General features: G+C 31.4%; 1 protein-coding gene across 1 annotated transcript in view; it reads left to right on the plus strand.

The window, feature by feature from the left end:
* The window catches only part of LOC126880384 (ubiquitin-conjugating enzyme E2 R2), a 118,609-nt gene that overhangs the window by 80,463 nt on the left and 25,803 nt on the right, over positions 1 to 12,343 (plus strand). Inside the window, exon 2 of the mRNA XM_050644211.1 lies at positions 10,412 to 10,498. Within this exon, the coding sequence (XP_050500168.1) occupies positions 10,412 to 10,498 (87 nt within the window). The remainder of the gene's footprint in view (positions 1 to 10,411; positions 10,499 to 12,343) is intronic.

The raw sequence follows: 12,343 nt of genomic DNA on the forward strand, positions 1-12,343 counted from the left end.
ATATTCCAGTCTAAGCGCCAGATTCATATTTAGAATTTTATACTGACGCGTTAGCCTTTTTGTTTTTCCGATGGCCTGGCTTGGGCTTGAACTCTCGTACCTCACAGCGAAGTGAAGTGCGGGTCAGCCGCTAGTCGCACTGAGCTATCCGATCGACTCGAAATCTTCTTAACTTCCATAAAAATATATGGTTTATTATTTTATTTGGGTTTATTTAGGTTTATAATGTTATACAGGGTATTTACAAAGTTATAACCAATTTTGTATGAAAATCGTAACAAGTGCAACTCCCTGTATAAATAAAAATAAACATCAATATAAACTGGTATAATTAACTTACGTATAAAAATTATTTTAACAGTATTTTGTATATATCATGTTAACTTATATTCATTTTGATAACCTGAATATATATTTTTATATACCTACACATTCTTTTATTACAATTAAGTTTGAAACATCTGAATAGTTTTGCTTCCCTTCCCCTTCCCTTAATAAAAATATTTTCTATCAAACAAAAAACAAACACTAAACATATCAAAATAGCGTGTACCAAAATATAAAGTCACTGTGCACGCTAAATAATAACGTCACTGGCTTGATGAAGTTTAATTCGCGTGTACCTAACTTTTTTTATTTGCGTACACGTTAGCGTGTACCTAGACACAACGTTATTTAAGCTTGAATACTTAAGTACTCGCCGAACAAAATATACATTCAATTATCTGTAACTCACTTTCAGTTAACATTAGCGGATTGTTCTAGTAAGTTTATTTCATTTTTTTATTACCTTCAATTTTGGTAATAACTTTTTTGTAAAAACTTATAGTTTTTGTGTTATTTATGAAAAATCGGTTAAAAACATGCATTTTTCTCAAGAAAAATTAAAATCTTTGATCTTTAACTCAAAAAGTTTTGATTTATTTTAATAACATTATATAACATTTTGCTTAGAATTTATCCCTCTATCTATTAGGTGGTTATTTTTAATAAAATCATTTTCACCCCCCAGAAGGGGTGGCATCCACCCCCAGGGTAAAAGCGCAAGTTGGCACCATGTCACCTTTGTTCCTTGAGATATCCTCTAACCACTCACCAATTTTCATGCAAATCGATGGAGGTTCAACGAAATCAGAGGTAATAGCTCATATCCACCTTCAGTGACTGCACTAAAGGGGATGCGCTGGCGTGCATACTATAACTGCCTTGGAAAAGGCAGTCCGAGACCCACGAATTAGAGACGGCGCGGTACTATTTATAATAGATCGTGATCGATACAAATCTTAGCATACCTACTACATTGACAATTGACATTATAGGGCGTAGCAAGCGAGATCAGTACTGCGCGTGAGCACTATTCCATAGCCTTGTATAATAATAAGATAATTTTTGTATAATAATTTTGCAATCCAGAGTCCGCAAAAAATTGCAAATTGCAAAATTGTGCTGGGCCCAAAATAAATACTTTAATAAATCGAATTTTTTTTTGGCAGATTAAGACAGGCTCAAGCTTTCAAAAGCACTGTAAAAAAATTGAAATCGGTAAAGGCTCCCCTAGTTGACCGAATTCAAATTTTCAAAGGGCCTTTGAAAACTTCAGTCTTTCTTTATACCGGGTGTCCATTTATATTTTCCCCCATTTTAACTACCTATAACTTCTAAACGGCTCAAGATAGAAACATGCGGTTTTCGCTGAAATGTTTTATTTTACTAAAAGTTTTGTATGAATCGATTGAGTTTTTTATATCGCTTTCAATTACGAAAATAAAAATGGCGGATTTTTGAAAAAAACTTTGTTGACTTTTTTTTAATGGAACACCCAGTATATTTTTTTGAATTTGTAAGAATCATTCACCTATCCAGCGATATAAAGTTTTTTAAAATCGGTTGTCAAATCACTGAGTAATTACTTTTTAAAATGAGAGGTGCAGCGTGGATATCACATACCTAAATAACATATAACTAAGCAAAATGATATTATGTTGTGATTTTCACATTGCATCTCTCATTTTAAAAATTAATTTCTCAGTCATTTGAGAACCGATTTTAAACAAAATTATATCGCTGGATAGGTAAATGACCATTTTTTCAAGTTACAAAAAAATATACTGGGTGTTTTAATAAAAAAAGTCAACAACGTTTTTTTTTTCAAAAATCCGCCATTTTTTATTTAAAAGCGATATGAAAAATGTCCATTTACCTAAAAAATTGAAAAAACGATCATTTACCTATCTAGCGATATAAAAATTTTCAAAATCGGTTGTCAAATGACTGAGCAATTAATTTTTAAAATGAGAGATGCAATGTGGAGATCACATAACATAATATCAATTTGCTTAGTTAGAAAGTTGCACCTCTCATTTTAAAAATTAATTACTCAGTCATTTGACAACCGATTTGGAAAAACTTTATATCGCTGGATAGGTGAATGACCTTTCTTTTAATTTACAAAAAAATATACTGGGTATTCCATTAAAAAAAAAAGTCAACAAAGTTTTTTTCAAAAATCCGCCATTTTTTTTTCGTATTTGAAAGCGATATAAAAAAGATAAAAAACATTTCAGCGAAAACCGCATATTTCTATCTTGAGCCGTTTAGAAGTTATAGGCAGTTAAAATGGGGTAAAATATAAATGAACACCCGGTATTATGTAAACAAATTTTCGACTATTTAAAGTGTTTATTTTGTGCCCAGCATAATTGTGTAAGTTTGCAATTTTTTACGGACTCTGTATTGCAGAATTATTATGCAAAAAACCATTAAACCGGTCCTAATAAAATTTAGCACACGTTTAAGTTGTATTTTAAGGTTTTTCTAGTGTGAATATAAAGGTTTTAAGTTATAAATGCGAAGGCAAAACCGTCTTTTTTTTTCACTTAGAACAGGGAGCGCAAACCAGCACTATAAATCGACGATTTTCGACTCGATTTGGAGTCATCATCAGAGAGGCGTAGGTTTGCTGCTCTCTGCCCGAAGTGACAAAACTACGAAAGCTTATCCCCGCATTGCAACTGACGTTTATGGAGTAGGTGACTAGCGTCATCTGGCAACTGAAAGGCAAAGTTTTCAACCTAATAGAAACATTAATAATATTCAAAAATATAACGATAATATATCGTTAATATAACGATAATATATCGATAACACGGAAAGAGTCCCCAGAGCTCAATCCTTTTGATACCATAGGTATCTGGGATGAGTCAATTTTCCCCTTAGAGGGAGTGTGAGCCGTATGGCTAAATCTGTTTGAAAAATATTAAAAATATTACTAAAAGATTTTTAATTGAAAACTTATTGGTCTATTTCCCTGGTAACACCTCCATGGCTTCTAAAAATTGCAAGCCAGAAGGATGCTGAAGCGAAGAAGACAAGAGGGAATTCAAAAACTTACAATTCACGACCCCGTCTGTTCAGCTGGTAAATTCCAACGGAAAATGGACCAAGTTACTCAAAGGAGTAAAGACCAATATAAAAATAAAATAGAAATGTATACCATTTTTGAATGAATAGCTAAGCGCGGAACAAGCGTAGGTGTTTAGTGCCTTAAACAAATTTTTACTGTTAAGCTGTGAACGAAGCAGCTGTTTTAACCTTCTTATAAACTCAGTAGTTATCTCAGTTTTCATTTGCTTATGGTCAATTTTCCGCGCCTGCTTTACTCCAAGATATTTGTAAATATCGTTATCGCCCATGGCCTCGATGTTCTGGCCATTTTGCATATCGAATCCACCGGGCTGTACCTTTCCTCTGAATATATTCAAAACACGGCACTTGTCTAGACCGAACTGCATACTAATATCATTAGAGAATGTTTCTACAGTTTTTAGCATCTCTTCTAGGTGTTCTCGAGTGGAAGCCATTAATTTCAAATCATCCATATACAACAGATGATTGAGCTTCGCTACCACAATATTATTGCTTTTAATGCTAAAACCTGAGTCAGTGGAGTTTAATAGCTGGGAAAGGGGGTTCAAAGCTAAACAGAACCACAATGGACTCAACGAGTCTCCTTGAAACAGGCCCCGGTTGATTGCGATATTTTCGGTTTCGATATTGTTTTCACCAGGTATTTGGAGGTGAATTTTAGTCTTCCAATCTCTCATTATATGCCTTAAAAAGGTCACTATGTTATCATCGACTTTGTATATTTTCAATATATCTATTAGCCATTCATGCGGCACTGAATCAAAGGCCTTTTTATAGTCAATAAAAGCAGTAAAAAGGTTCCTTTGAAATGACTGAGTCGATGATAAGCTGTTCTTTGCAACCCATGGAACCCTTAGCGCATCCTTTCTGTTGAGGCTCTATGATATTGTTTAGAGCACAGTGTTGGTAGATACGCCGGGTTACACAGGATGTGACCAATTTATACAAAGTATATTTTATTTTTCATATTTTTCAATATTATTAATGTTTCTATTAGGTTGAAAACTTTGCCTTTGTCGTTTTAAGTTATGTTTAAGGGATAGAAAAAATTTAAATTAGAAACTCCATTTTTGCTCTTTTTCCCGATTATTACTTTTTTTCAAAGAACAAACATTAATGCCTGGTTGCACCAACATATCTTAAGCTTAAGACGTGCCTTAAACTCGGCTTACTAAAACATTCGCGTTACACCATTGAGTCATTGATCAATTTTCACCTTGCCACAATGGATTGCATCTTAAACTTCGTCTCAGTTATGACGTGGTTGGATAAAAATCGAAAATTATGGATCTATAAGCTGAGCTTAAGATTTTTTGGTGTAACCAGGCATTAATTTTCAATTTCTAGCTAGTAAAATATTGTGTAAATCTTATGTTAAATATTATGTATTTTTTTGGTTTTGTGTTGATTCAGAGGCTGTACTGATGAAGGGTATACCAGAAACAGTGGCTGTCTGCAGATTATGCCCTGCCTCTGAATCGAAATAAAACATAAATTGCCTTTCTTTCACTTCTATCTTTACTCAGATTGTGAGTACGAAGAACCATTTCTTGTACCTTTTCCTATATGAAGGAAAACGGGATGTGATTGAATATCTTAGAATCCTTTCCGTTTTCTATTTCGGCCATTTCGGCCAAATTGTAGAAGGCAAAGATGCAGGATGTTCATAAAGAATGGTTCTAATTAAGGAAGGTTTCTAGATTTAAATTAGTGTATATTGTAATGTATTCTGTATCTGACACCTTCCTACTTTTGTTGAAGTTATACTTCTTTACGGGCGTAATGACGGTGAAATTTTATATGGGAAAACCTAGCGACCGGGCGCATGCGCATTATAACTTTGTTCTGATTGGATGTTCAAATGACATGACAAAAATTATCCAATATGGCAGCTGTGGCACAGCTGTGGGACTGTGTTTGGTTATAATGTATGCTTGTTGCGTTTTAAAATTTGTAGGAAGAGAAACAACAAACAAAAACTTAGTTAATGGTTATACTGCCTTTTTAAATAGTTTTCATATTATATATTTACATAGACTTATTTACATACAATACTTATTTACATAGAAGAGATGATTGTTGCATGCCAATGTGAAAGCTCATCAAACTGTGCCTAGTATGAGTGCCGCAGATCTCGCTTATTCAAAGCTAAAGAATCTCTCACTGGTAAGTGTTTTATAAATAGTTGATCAAATTTTGTTATGATATTTGAACATAGCCACTTTGCACGACGCAAGTGATTGCGAAATTTATTAGTCGTTATACGGGCTCCGATACCTACCTTGAACCTACCAAAATACATAAGTAGTATGTAATACTTTTTTTTACATAATTTGATTACCATCAAAATTTCTATCAATATTCACCTAATATATTGTCTTCTTACCCTATGTTTTGTTGTATTTTTTCAATTCTAAATCATTTCAATTCAAAATCAAAATAATTTGATTTACATAAGTTAAAAATGTCAAAAGGTTAATCTGTTTAGTTAGACGATCTTCGCACATAATGACAAGCGGTCTCTGTGGCGCAGTTTTAATGCGAGTGAATCCGAATACAACGCAAATACCAGCCGCGTGGTAAGTTGGTTCGAATCCCAATAGAAACTTTTATTTTTTTATTTTTTTTATATATTTTATGATTGTAAGTATATTTATTATATAATTTTATTTTCAGAAAATACTTATTTAGTTAAAAATTTTTCCGACAATTAATGTTCAGAAATCATTTGTGGCATTTTTAATGTGTTTGTGTGTGTTTTATTTTTTTATTATTTTAATTTTTGGCACTGTTTTAATAAAAATGTTTGAGAAGTATTAAGTATAAATTAATTTAATATTTAAATAAAATATAAATAAAAAGTATATTAATTTCGTTTATAATCATATAATAGAAGTATAACTTCTTACGTGCGTACAAAGTACACACACATTCTTTTTTTTTTTTTTTTGTTTTAACAATATCTCCAGTCATAGGCAAAAATATGGACGCACAAATTTTCGATTTTTTTTTTCAGATTTTGGTATAGTAAACAATTTGGTAAACAATTAGGTATAGTCTAGTAAAATAAGATTACACTACATGTAAATCAAAGTGTAAATTCGTACAGGTTGGAACAAATTTTATATCAAAGTTTAGGTAAGTACAAAAGATATGTATTTTCAAAAAAGTATCCAAATCATATGAGGGGATCATTGTTTAAATAATTAAAAAGGAGTCATTTTTGCACAATATTTACTCTTTTAACTGCTGAGGTAATTTACATTTTATTGAAGGTTTTTTGGGTTTTTTTCTACAAATTTGAAGGACAAATCTTTCACCTAAGACTTACTAAATTAAATTTGACCCCCTATTTGTTTAAATAATTATATATAAAATTTAAAAATCAAATTTGCAAAAAAATATTTTTATGCGTTTTAAATAAGCACTATAAATTATTTTTTCTTCAAACGTCAAATAATGATGACATTACTTATCTAACTTGATCCTGTCAAAGTTTGATGTCTCCGCCGGCAGCAGTTTTTTTTCCCATTTCTTTACGGCGTAGGGAAAAATGTTGTCATGGCAACAATATGAAACATGTCACAAAGCGACAATACAAATGTCATTAACAACAATTAAACATCATTTTTATTTATAGTAATATTAAAAGTACAATTAGTTAATGAGGCATTTTCAAAATTGAAACCGTGCAAAAATGTTCCCGACTCTTGATACGCATTGGTAATTGTTGATGATACTGATGGTCGAGCACAACTTTCAGCAATCATTCCCGATGTTGGCGAATCATGAGGGTTTAAAATTTTTTGAGCATTATCGTTCTTATTTCTTATTGAATCCTCTATATATCCTTCGGCAACCGTGCTTGATTTCCAGCCCCCATGTCGTTTGAGGCATTCTAGATTTCTGCCTCCATCAATAGGGCTTTTCATCGATTGTCATTTGTTTCGAGCTTCTGTCATGTGTCACAAAATATGAATATATCTACGTCATACGTCTTTGGTTTGTATCATTGGTATATGCCAATAACGTATAACGTAGATATATTAATATTATGTGACACATGACAGAAGCCCGAAACAAATGACTGTGAATGAAAAGCCCTATTAAAAGTGTTGCTGAAGTGCGTCGTAATAATAATTGCAAACAACTGTCAAACAACTGTAACCAGGGAGACGCAAATCCCACCGACGCGACGACTTAATTATTTTAATTTCTAACATCTAGACGACTTTGATAGTTGTCACAGTTAATTTCGAGTAAAAATAGCGTATGAATTGTACTATTTATGGTTGAAAATTGCTACGTTTGAAGAAAAAATAGTATACTTTATTCGGCAAAGAAGCGACTTTTCTTGACTTGCCCTCTATTACGCGCCTCACTTCGTTCGGCGCGTAATATCGGGCGCGTCAAGAAAAGTCATGCTTCTCCGCCTCATAAAGTAATATACTATTATTTAACAGGAGAAGTTGCGCTATGTTACCAGTATTAAGCGAAAAAAAAATTGTTTAAAAATATTTAATAATTTATGAGATATTTAATTTGTTTATTAATTGTTACTATACTTTCAATTGCAGAAACGCGGTTGTTACCAAAAGAATATAAATCTGTGTAAAATCTCGTTACTTTTATTTTTATGTATGTTTTCGATAAATGTATTGATAAATTCGAATTTCAATTTCACTCCCCTCTAAAGTGGCTTTTAAAAATTGTTCTAATTTTTTTATATGTAATTTGTTTTTTTAATAAAGTCGCGGGGATTAAACATTTTGAAATGCCGTTTCGATAATCGGATTCCTGGGAATTTTTCTCTAATTAACAAATTTTTTGTCGTTTTTTCTTCTTTTTTTTTGATAGTAAAATATATAGTTTTGCTTATAGAGGGGTTTCAGTAAAAATGTCCAATCTCTGAGTTGTAGATTCTAGACCTCAAAATATTAGGATTTAACTAAAATCACTTAAATAAAATATGGCTCCTTGTTGAGTTACAGGGCGTTTTATTCAAAAATTTAAAAGCTATTTTTGCTCAGTCTTTTAAAACTATTCGACGTATCCTTTTCATACTTGGTAGAAAGTGTAGGTACTATACACCCTATGAAATTATGTTAAATACAGGTTTCCGGCTATTACCAGAGGCGTACGACAGGGGAAAGCAAATGGTTGACCCTTCCTAAATTCTACGTCACTGGCGAAATTGCCATTTTAGCGCAATTTTTAGATTCTCCAATACTCGCTTTGTAAATAATATACTCTTCACTCGTAACGATAAAGTCATCAGTTTTCGAGATATTTGAAATTAAACATGTACATCACAGTTATTTTGATTAATGTTTTGTGCCGCTTAATTTTTAATTTCAAATATCTCGAAAGCTAATGATTTTATCGTTAAGTCTGAAGAGTATATTCATTCTTAACGATAAATTCATTAGTTTTCGAGATATTTGAAACTAAAAATTAAGCGGTACAATACATTAATCAAAATAACTAAATAACTATGCCGTTACATGTTTAACTTCAAATATCTTGAAAACTAATGACTTTATTGTTACTAGTGAAGAGAATGGTATTTGCATAGAGAGTATTGGAGAATCTAAAAATTGTGCTAAAATAACAATTTCACCAGTGACGTAGAATTTGGGAAGGGTCAACCATTTACTGTCCCCCGTCGTACGCCTCTGGTAACAGCTGGAAACTTGTATTTAACATAATTTCATAGAGTTTACAGTACTTACACTTTCTACCAAGTATGAAAAGGATACGTCGAATAGTTTTAAAATACTGAGATAAAATATATATTTTTTTATTTTTAAATAAAACGCCTTGTAACTCAATAAGGAGCCACATTTTATTAAGTGATTTTGGTTAAATCTTAATATTTTATGGTCTAGAATCTACAACTCAGAGATTGGACATTCTTAATGAAACCCCCTCTATAAGCAAAACTACCTATATCTTATTATAAGAAAAAAAAGAAGAAGGAAAAACGACAAAAAAATTTGTTAATTAGTGAAAAATTCCCAGAAACCTGATTATGGAAACAGCATTTCAAAATGTTTAATCCGTGCGACGTTATTAAAAAAACAAGTTATAAACAAATTAGAACAATGTTCAAATGCCATTTTAGAGGAGAATTGAATTGAAATTTGAATTTATCAATATATTTGTCGAAAAAATATATAAAAATAAAAGTAATAAGACTTTGCACAGATTTATATTCTTTTGGTAACAACCGCGTTTTTGCAATTGAAAATATTGTAACATTTAATATACAAATTAAATATCTAATAAATTATTACATACTTTTTAAACAATTTTTTTGCCTAATACTGGTAACAGCGCAATTTCTCCTATTAAATAGAATAATTTGTAATGCTTATTTAAAACGCAAATAATATTTTTTTGCAAATTTGATTTTTAAATTTTATATATAATTATTTAAATAAATAGGGGGTCAAATTTAATTTAGTAAGTCTTAGGTAAAAGACTTATCCTTCAGCTTTGTAGAAAAAAATCCTAAAGACCTTCATTAAAATGTAAATTACCTCAGCAGTTAAAAAAGTAAATATTGTGCAAAAATTATCCCCTTTTAATTATTTAAACAATGGTCCCCTTATATGATTTGGATACTTTTTTGAAAATATCTTTTGTATTCACCTAAAATTTTATATAAAATGTTTTCCAGCCTGTTCGGAATTACATTTTTATTTTTTTTTATTTTATTAGGCTATTAGTTAAGCACAAGGTTTGCGACTGGCGCATCCTTAAGCGATTTCAGCAAAAAATTTGTCCGTTGACTCTTGCAAGCTAGAGGCTACCATTCAGTCTAGTCTTACAATTACTTATTAACTATAAATTGCTTTTAATTGGCAAGAAACATTTGTACCATATCCTGAGCTATTAATATAAATACATTCTATAAATAAACATATTTATTATTAACAAATAATTTTACTATCTTTATTTTTAAAACTTTTTTTTATTTCAGGCTAGAATGAAATTCCCCACAGACTATCCATATTCACCACCGTCAATTAGATTTTTAACGAAAGTTTGGCATCCAAATGTTTATGAAGTAAGTGATATTTTAAACGTGATAAGACAATTGAATAATTTTATTAATTGATTCATAAAGAATAGTATATTATACAATAAATTTGTAAAGATAGTTAAACTTGTCACGCACGGGCAGCTGGACTATAATATAGACTGCTCGTCAAAAGTTAGGGATATAGAAGATTATGCACAATTTTCATAGTTGATTTTTTCGTGAACAGATTAACGGATTCCGCTAATTTTTTTTTTATTATTTCAGATTTTTCTTTAGTATTTACACAGTTATGCAAAGGTTTACTCAAACTTTTTTTGTGTACTTATACCGGGTGGAAGAAAAGCAATGTTTTTCTTATGTTATGTTTGTGACACCATGTAGGGAGGACGAGGTATAGATGTTAGTATTCATCGAAATCGTATTGTAGTCTTATATTTTGTGAATAATTTGTTTTTTTGAATGTCCCTGATATCTTTAGGAACAAAAAATAGACGGTTTTGTAATTTAACATGCGTTTTGACCGAAACAATGAGATACCTTGTAGGGAGGAAAAGACACAAAGGCGAGTAATACAGTATACCTCAATGTTATGTTGTAGTCTCATATTTTGTGAATATTTTATTTTTTTAATTTCTCTGATATCTTTAATAACAAAGAAACTAGACGGTATTACTCTTTAATGTGTGTTTTAACTAACGACATGCGTCACACATGTTAAACATAGAAACACACATTAAAGAGTAATACCGTTTAGTTAATAGTTTCTTTGTTACTAAAGATATCTGAGAAATTAAAAAAAAAAATAAAATATTCAGAAAATGTGAGGCTACAACATAATAGGGTTGAGGTATTCTCACCTTTGTGCCTTTTCCTCCCTACAAGGTGTCTCAAACTTTTGTTTCTGTTAAAACACATGTTAAATTACAAAACCGTCTTTTTTTTGTTTCTAAATATATCAGGGACATTCAAACGAGAACATGTTCACAAAACATAATTATTATACAGTACGTAAATCGTTCAGCTGGACATAGGGAGTATACATTGAGAGAATTGTGGCAACTGCGCTAACCTGTGTTATTTGAAGCTTCTGTTCGAGTACGAGTTTTTGGTGCAATAGAGCTGTTAGAACCAATAGAATGAGTGAGTTTTGAAGCAAGGCTGTCCATAAATAAATAAAAACAAAGTTTAGGATTAATGAGTTAATAATTTTACTTTAATTTTTAAAATATTTTTATTTAAAAACTAATTTTAAAACTAAACGGTTTTCCCATTCCCTTAGGCTAAAAATATTTAGCTACTACATTGTCATAATTTTGACGTTTATTTGTGTTAGTCGAAATAATTTTGAAGTTAATATTGTCATCGAGAGAGCTAAGTTGCCACAATTATCTCAATATAATACAATGTATTGTAGCGTGATTAGTGTACTTCTAATTACAATATAACTAGCGGTTCGTAATTTATATACGACTTTATTTTTTATTTATACAAGTTTACTTTACAAACTTTAGCTTAAGACTAAACTCTATTCACAAAAATTATGCCTTATATATCCTAGTCGTTATTCTCGATCATTCCGGGCTAAACCAGCTCTCCGACTATCGTGTGACCTTCCAACAACCGCGCATCGGTTCCACGTATAGCGTGCTTTGATCTAGACTTTTCTCGGCTTACGCCTTGCGGCTGGTGACTCATTGTTTTGCTACATTGCTCCCCTCTTAAGATCTGAGCGTCCCGATCAGCAACTCTAGATGAAGACCCAGGATGGCGGAATCTACACGACTCTCCAGCTTTGCATACACCCTTCAAGAAGAAATAACAGTCTACTGTCTTTGAAGGATCCGACATCTTCGGGTTCATGCAACACAC

Source organism: Diabrotica virgifera, chromosome 2, assembly GCF_917563875.1.
Source record: "Diabrotica virgifera virgifera chromosome 2, PGI_DIABVI_V3a".
Classification (NCBI taxonomy): Eukaryota; Metazoa; Arthropoda; class Insecta; order Coleoptera; family Chrysomelidae; genus Diabrotica; species Diabrotica virgifera.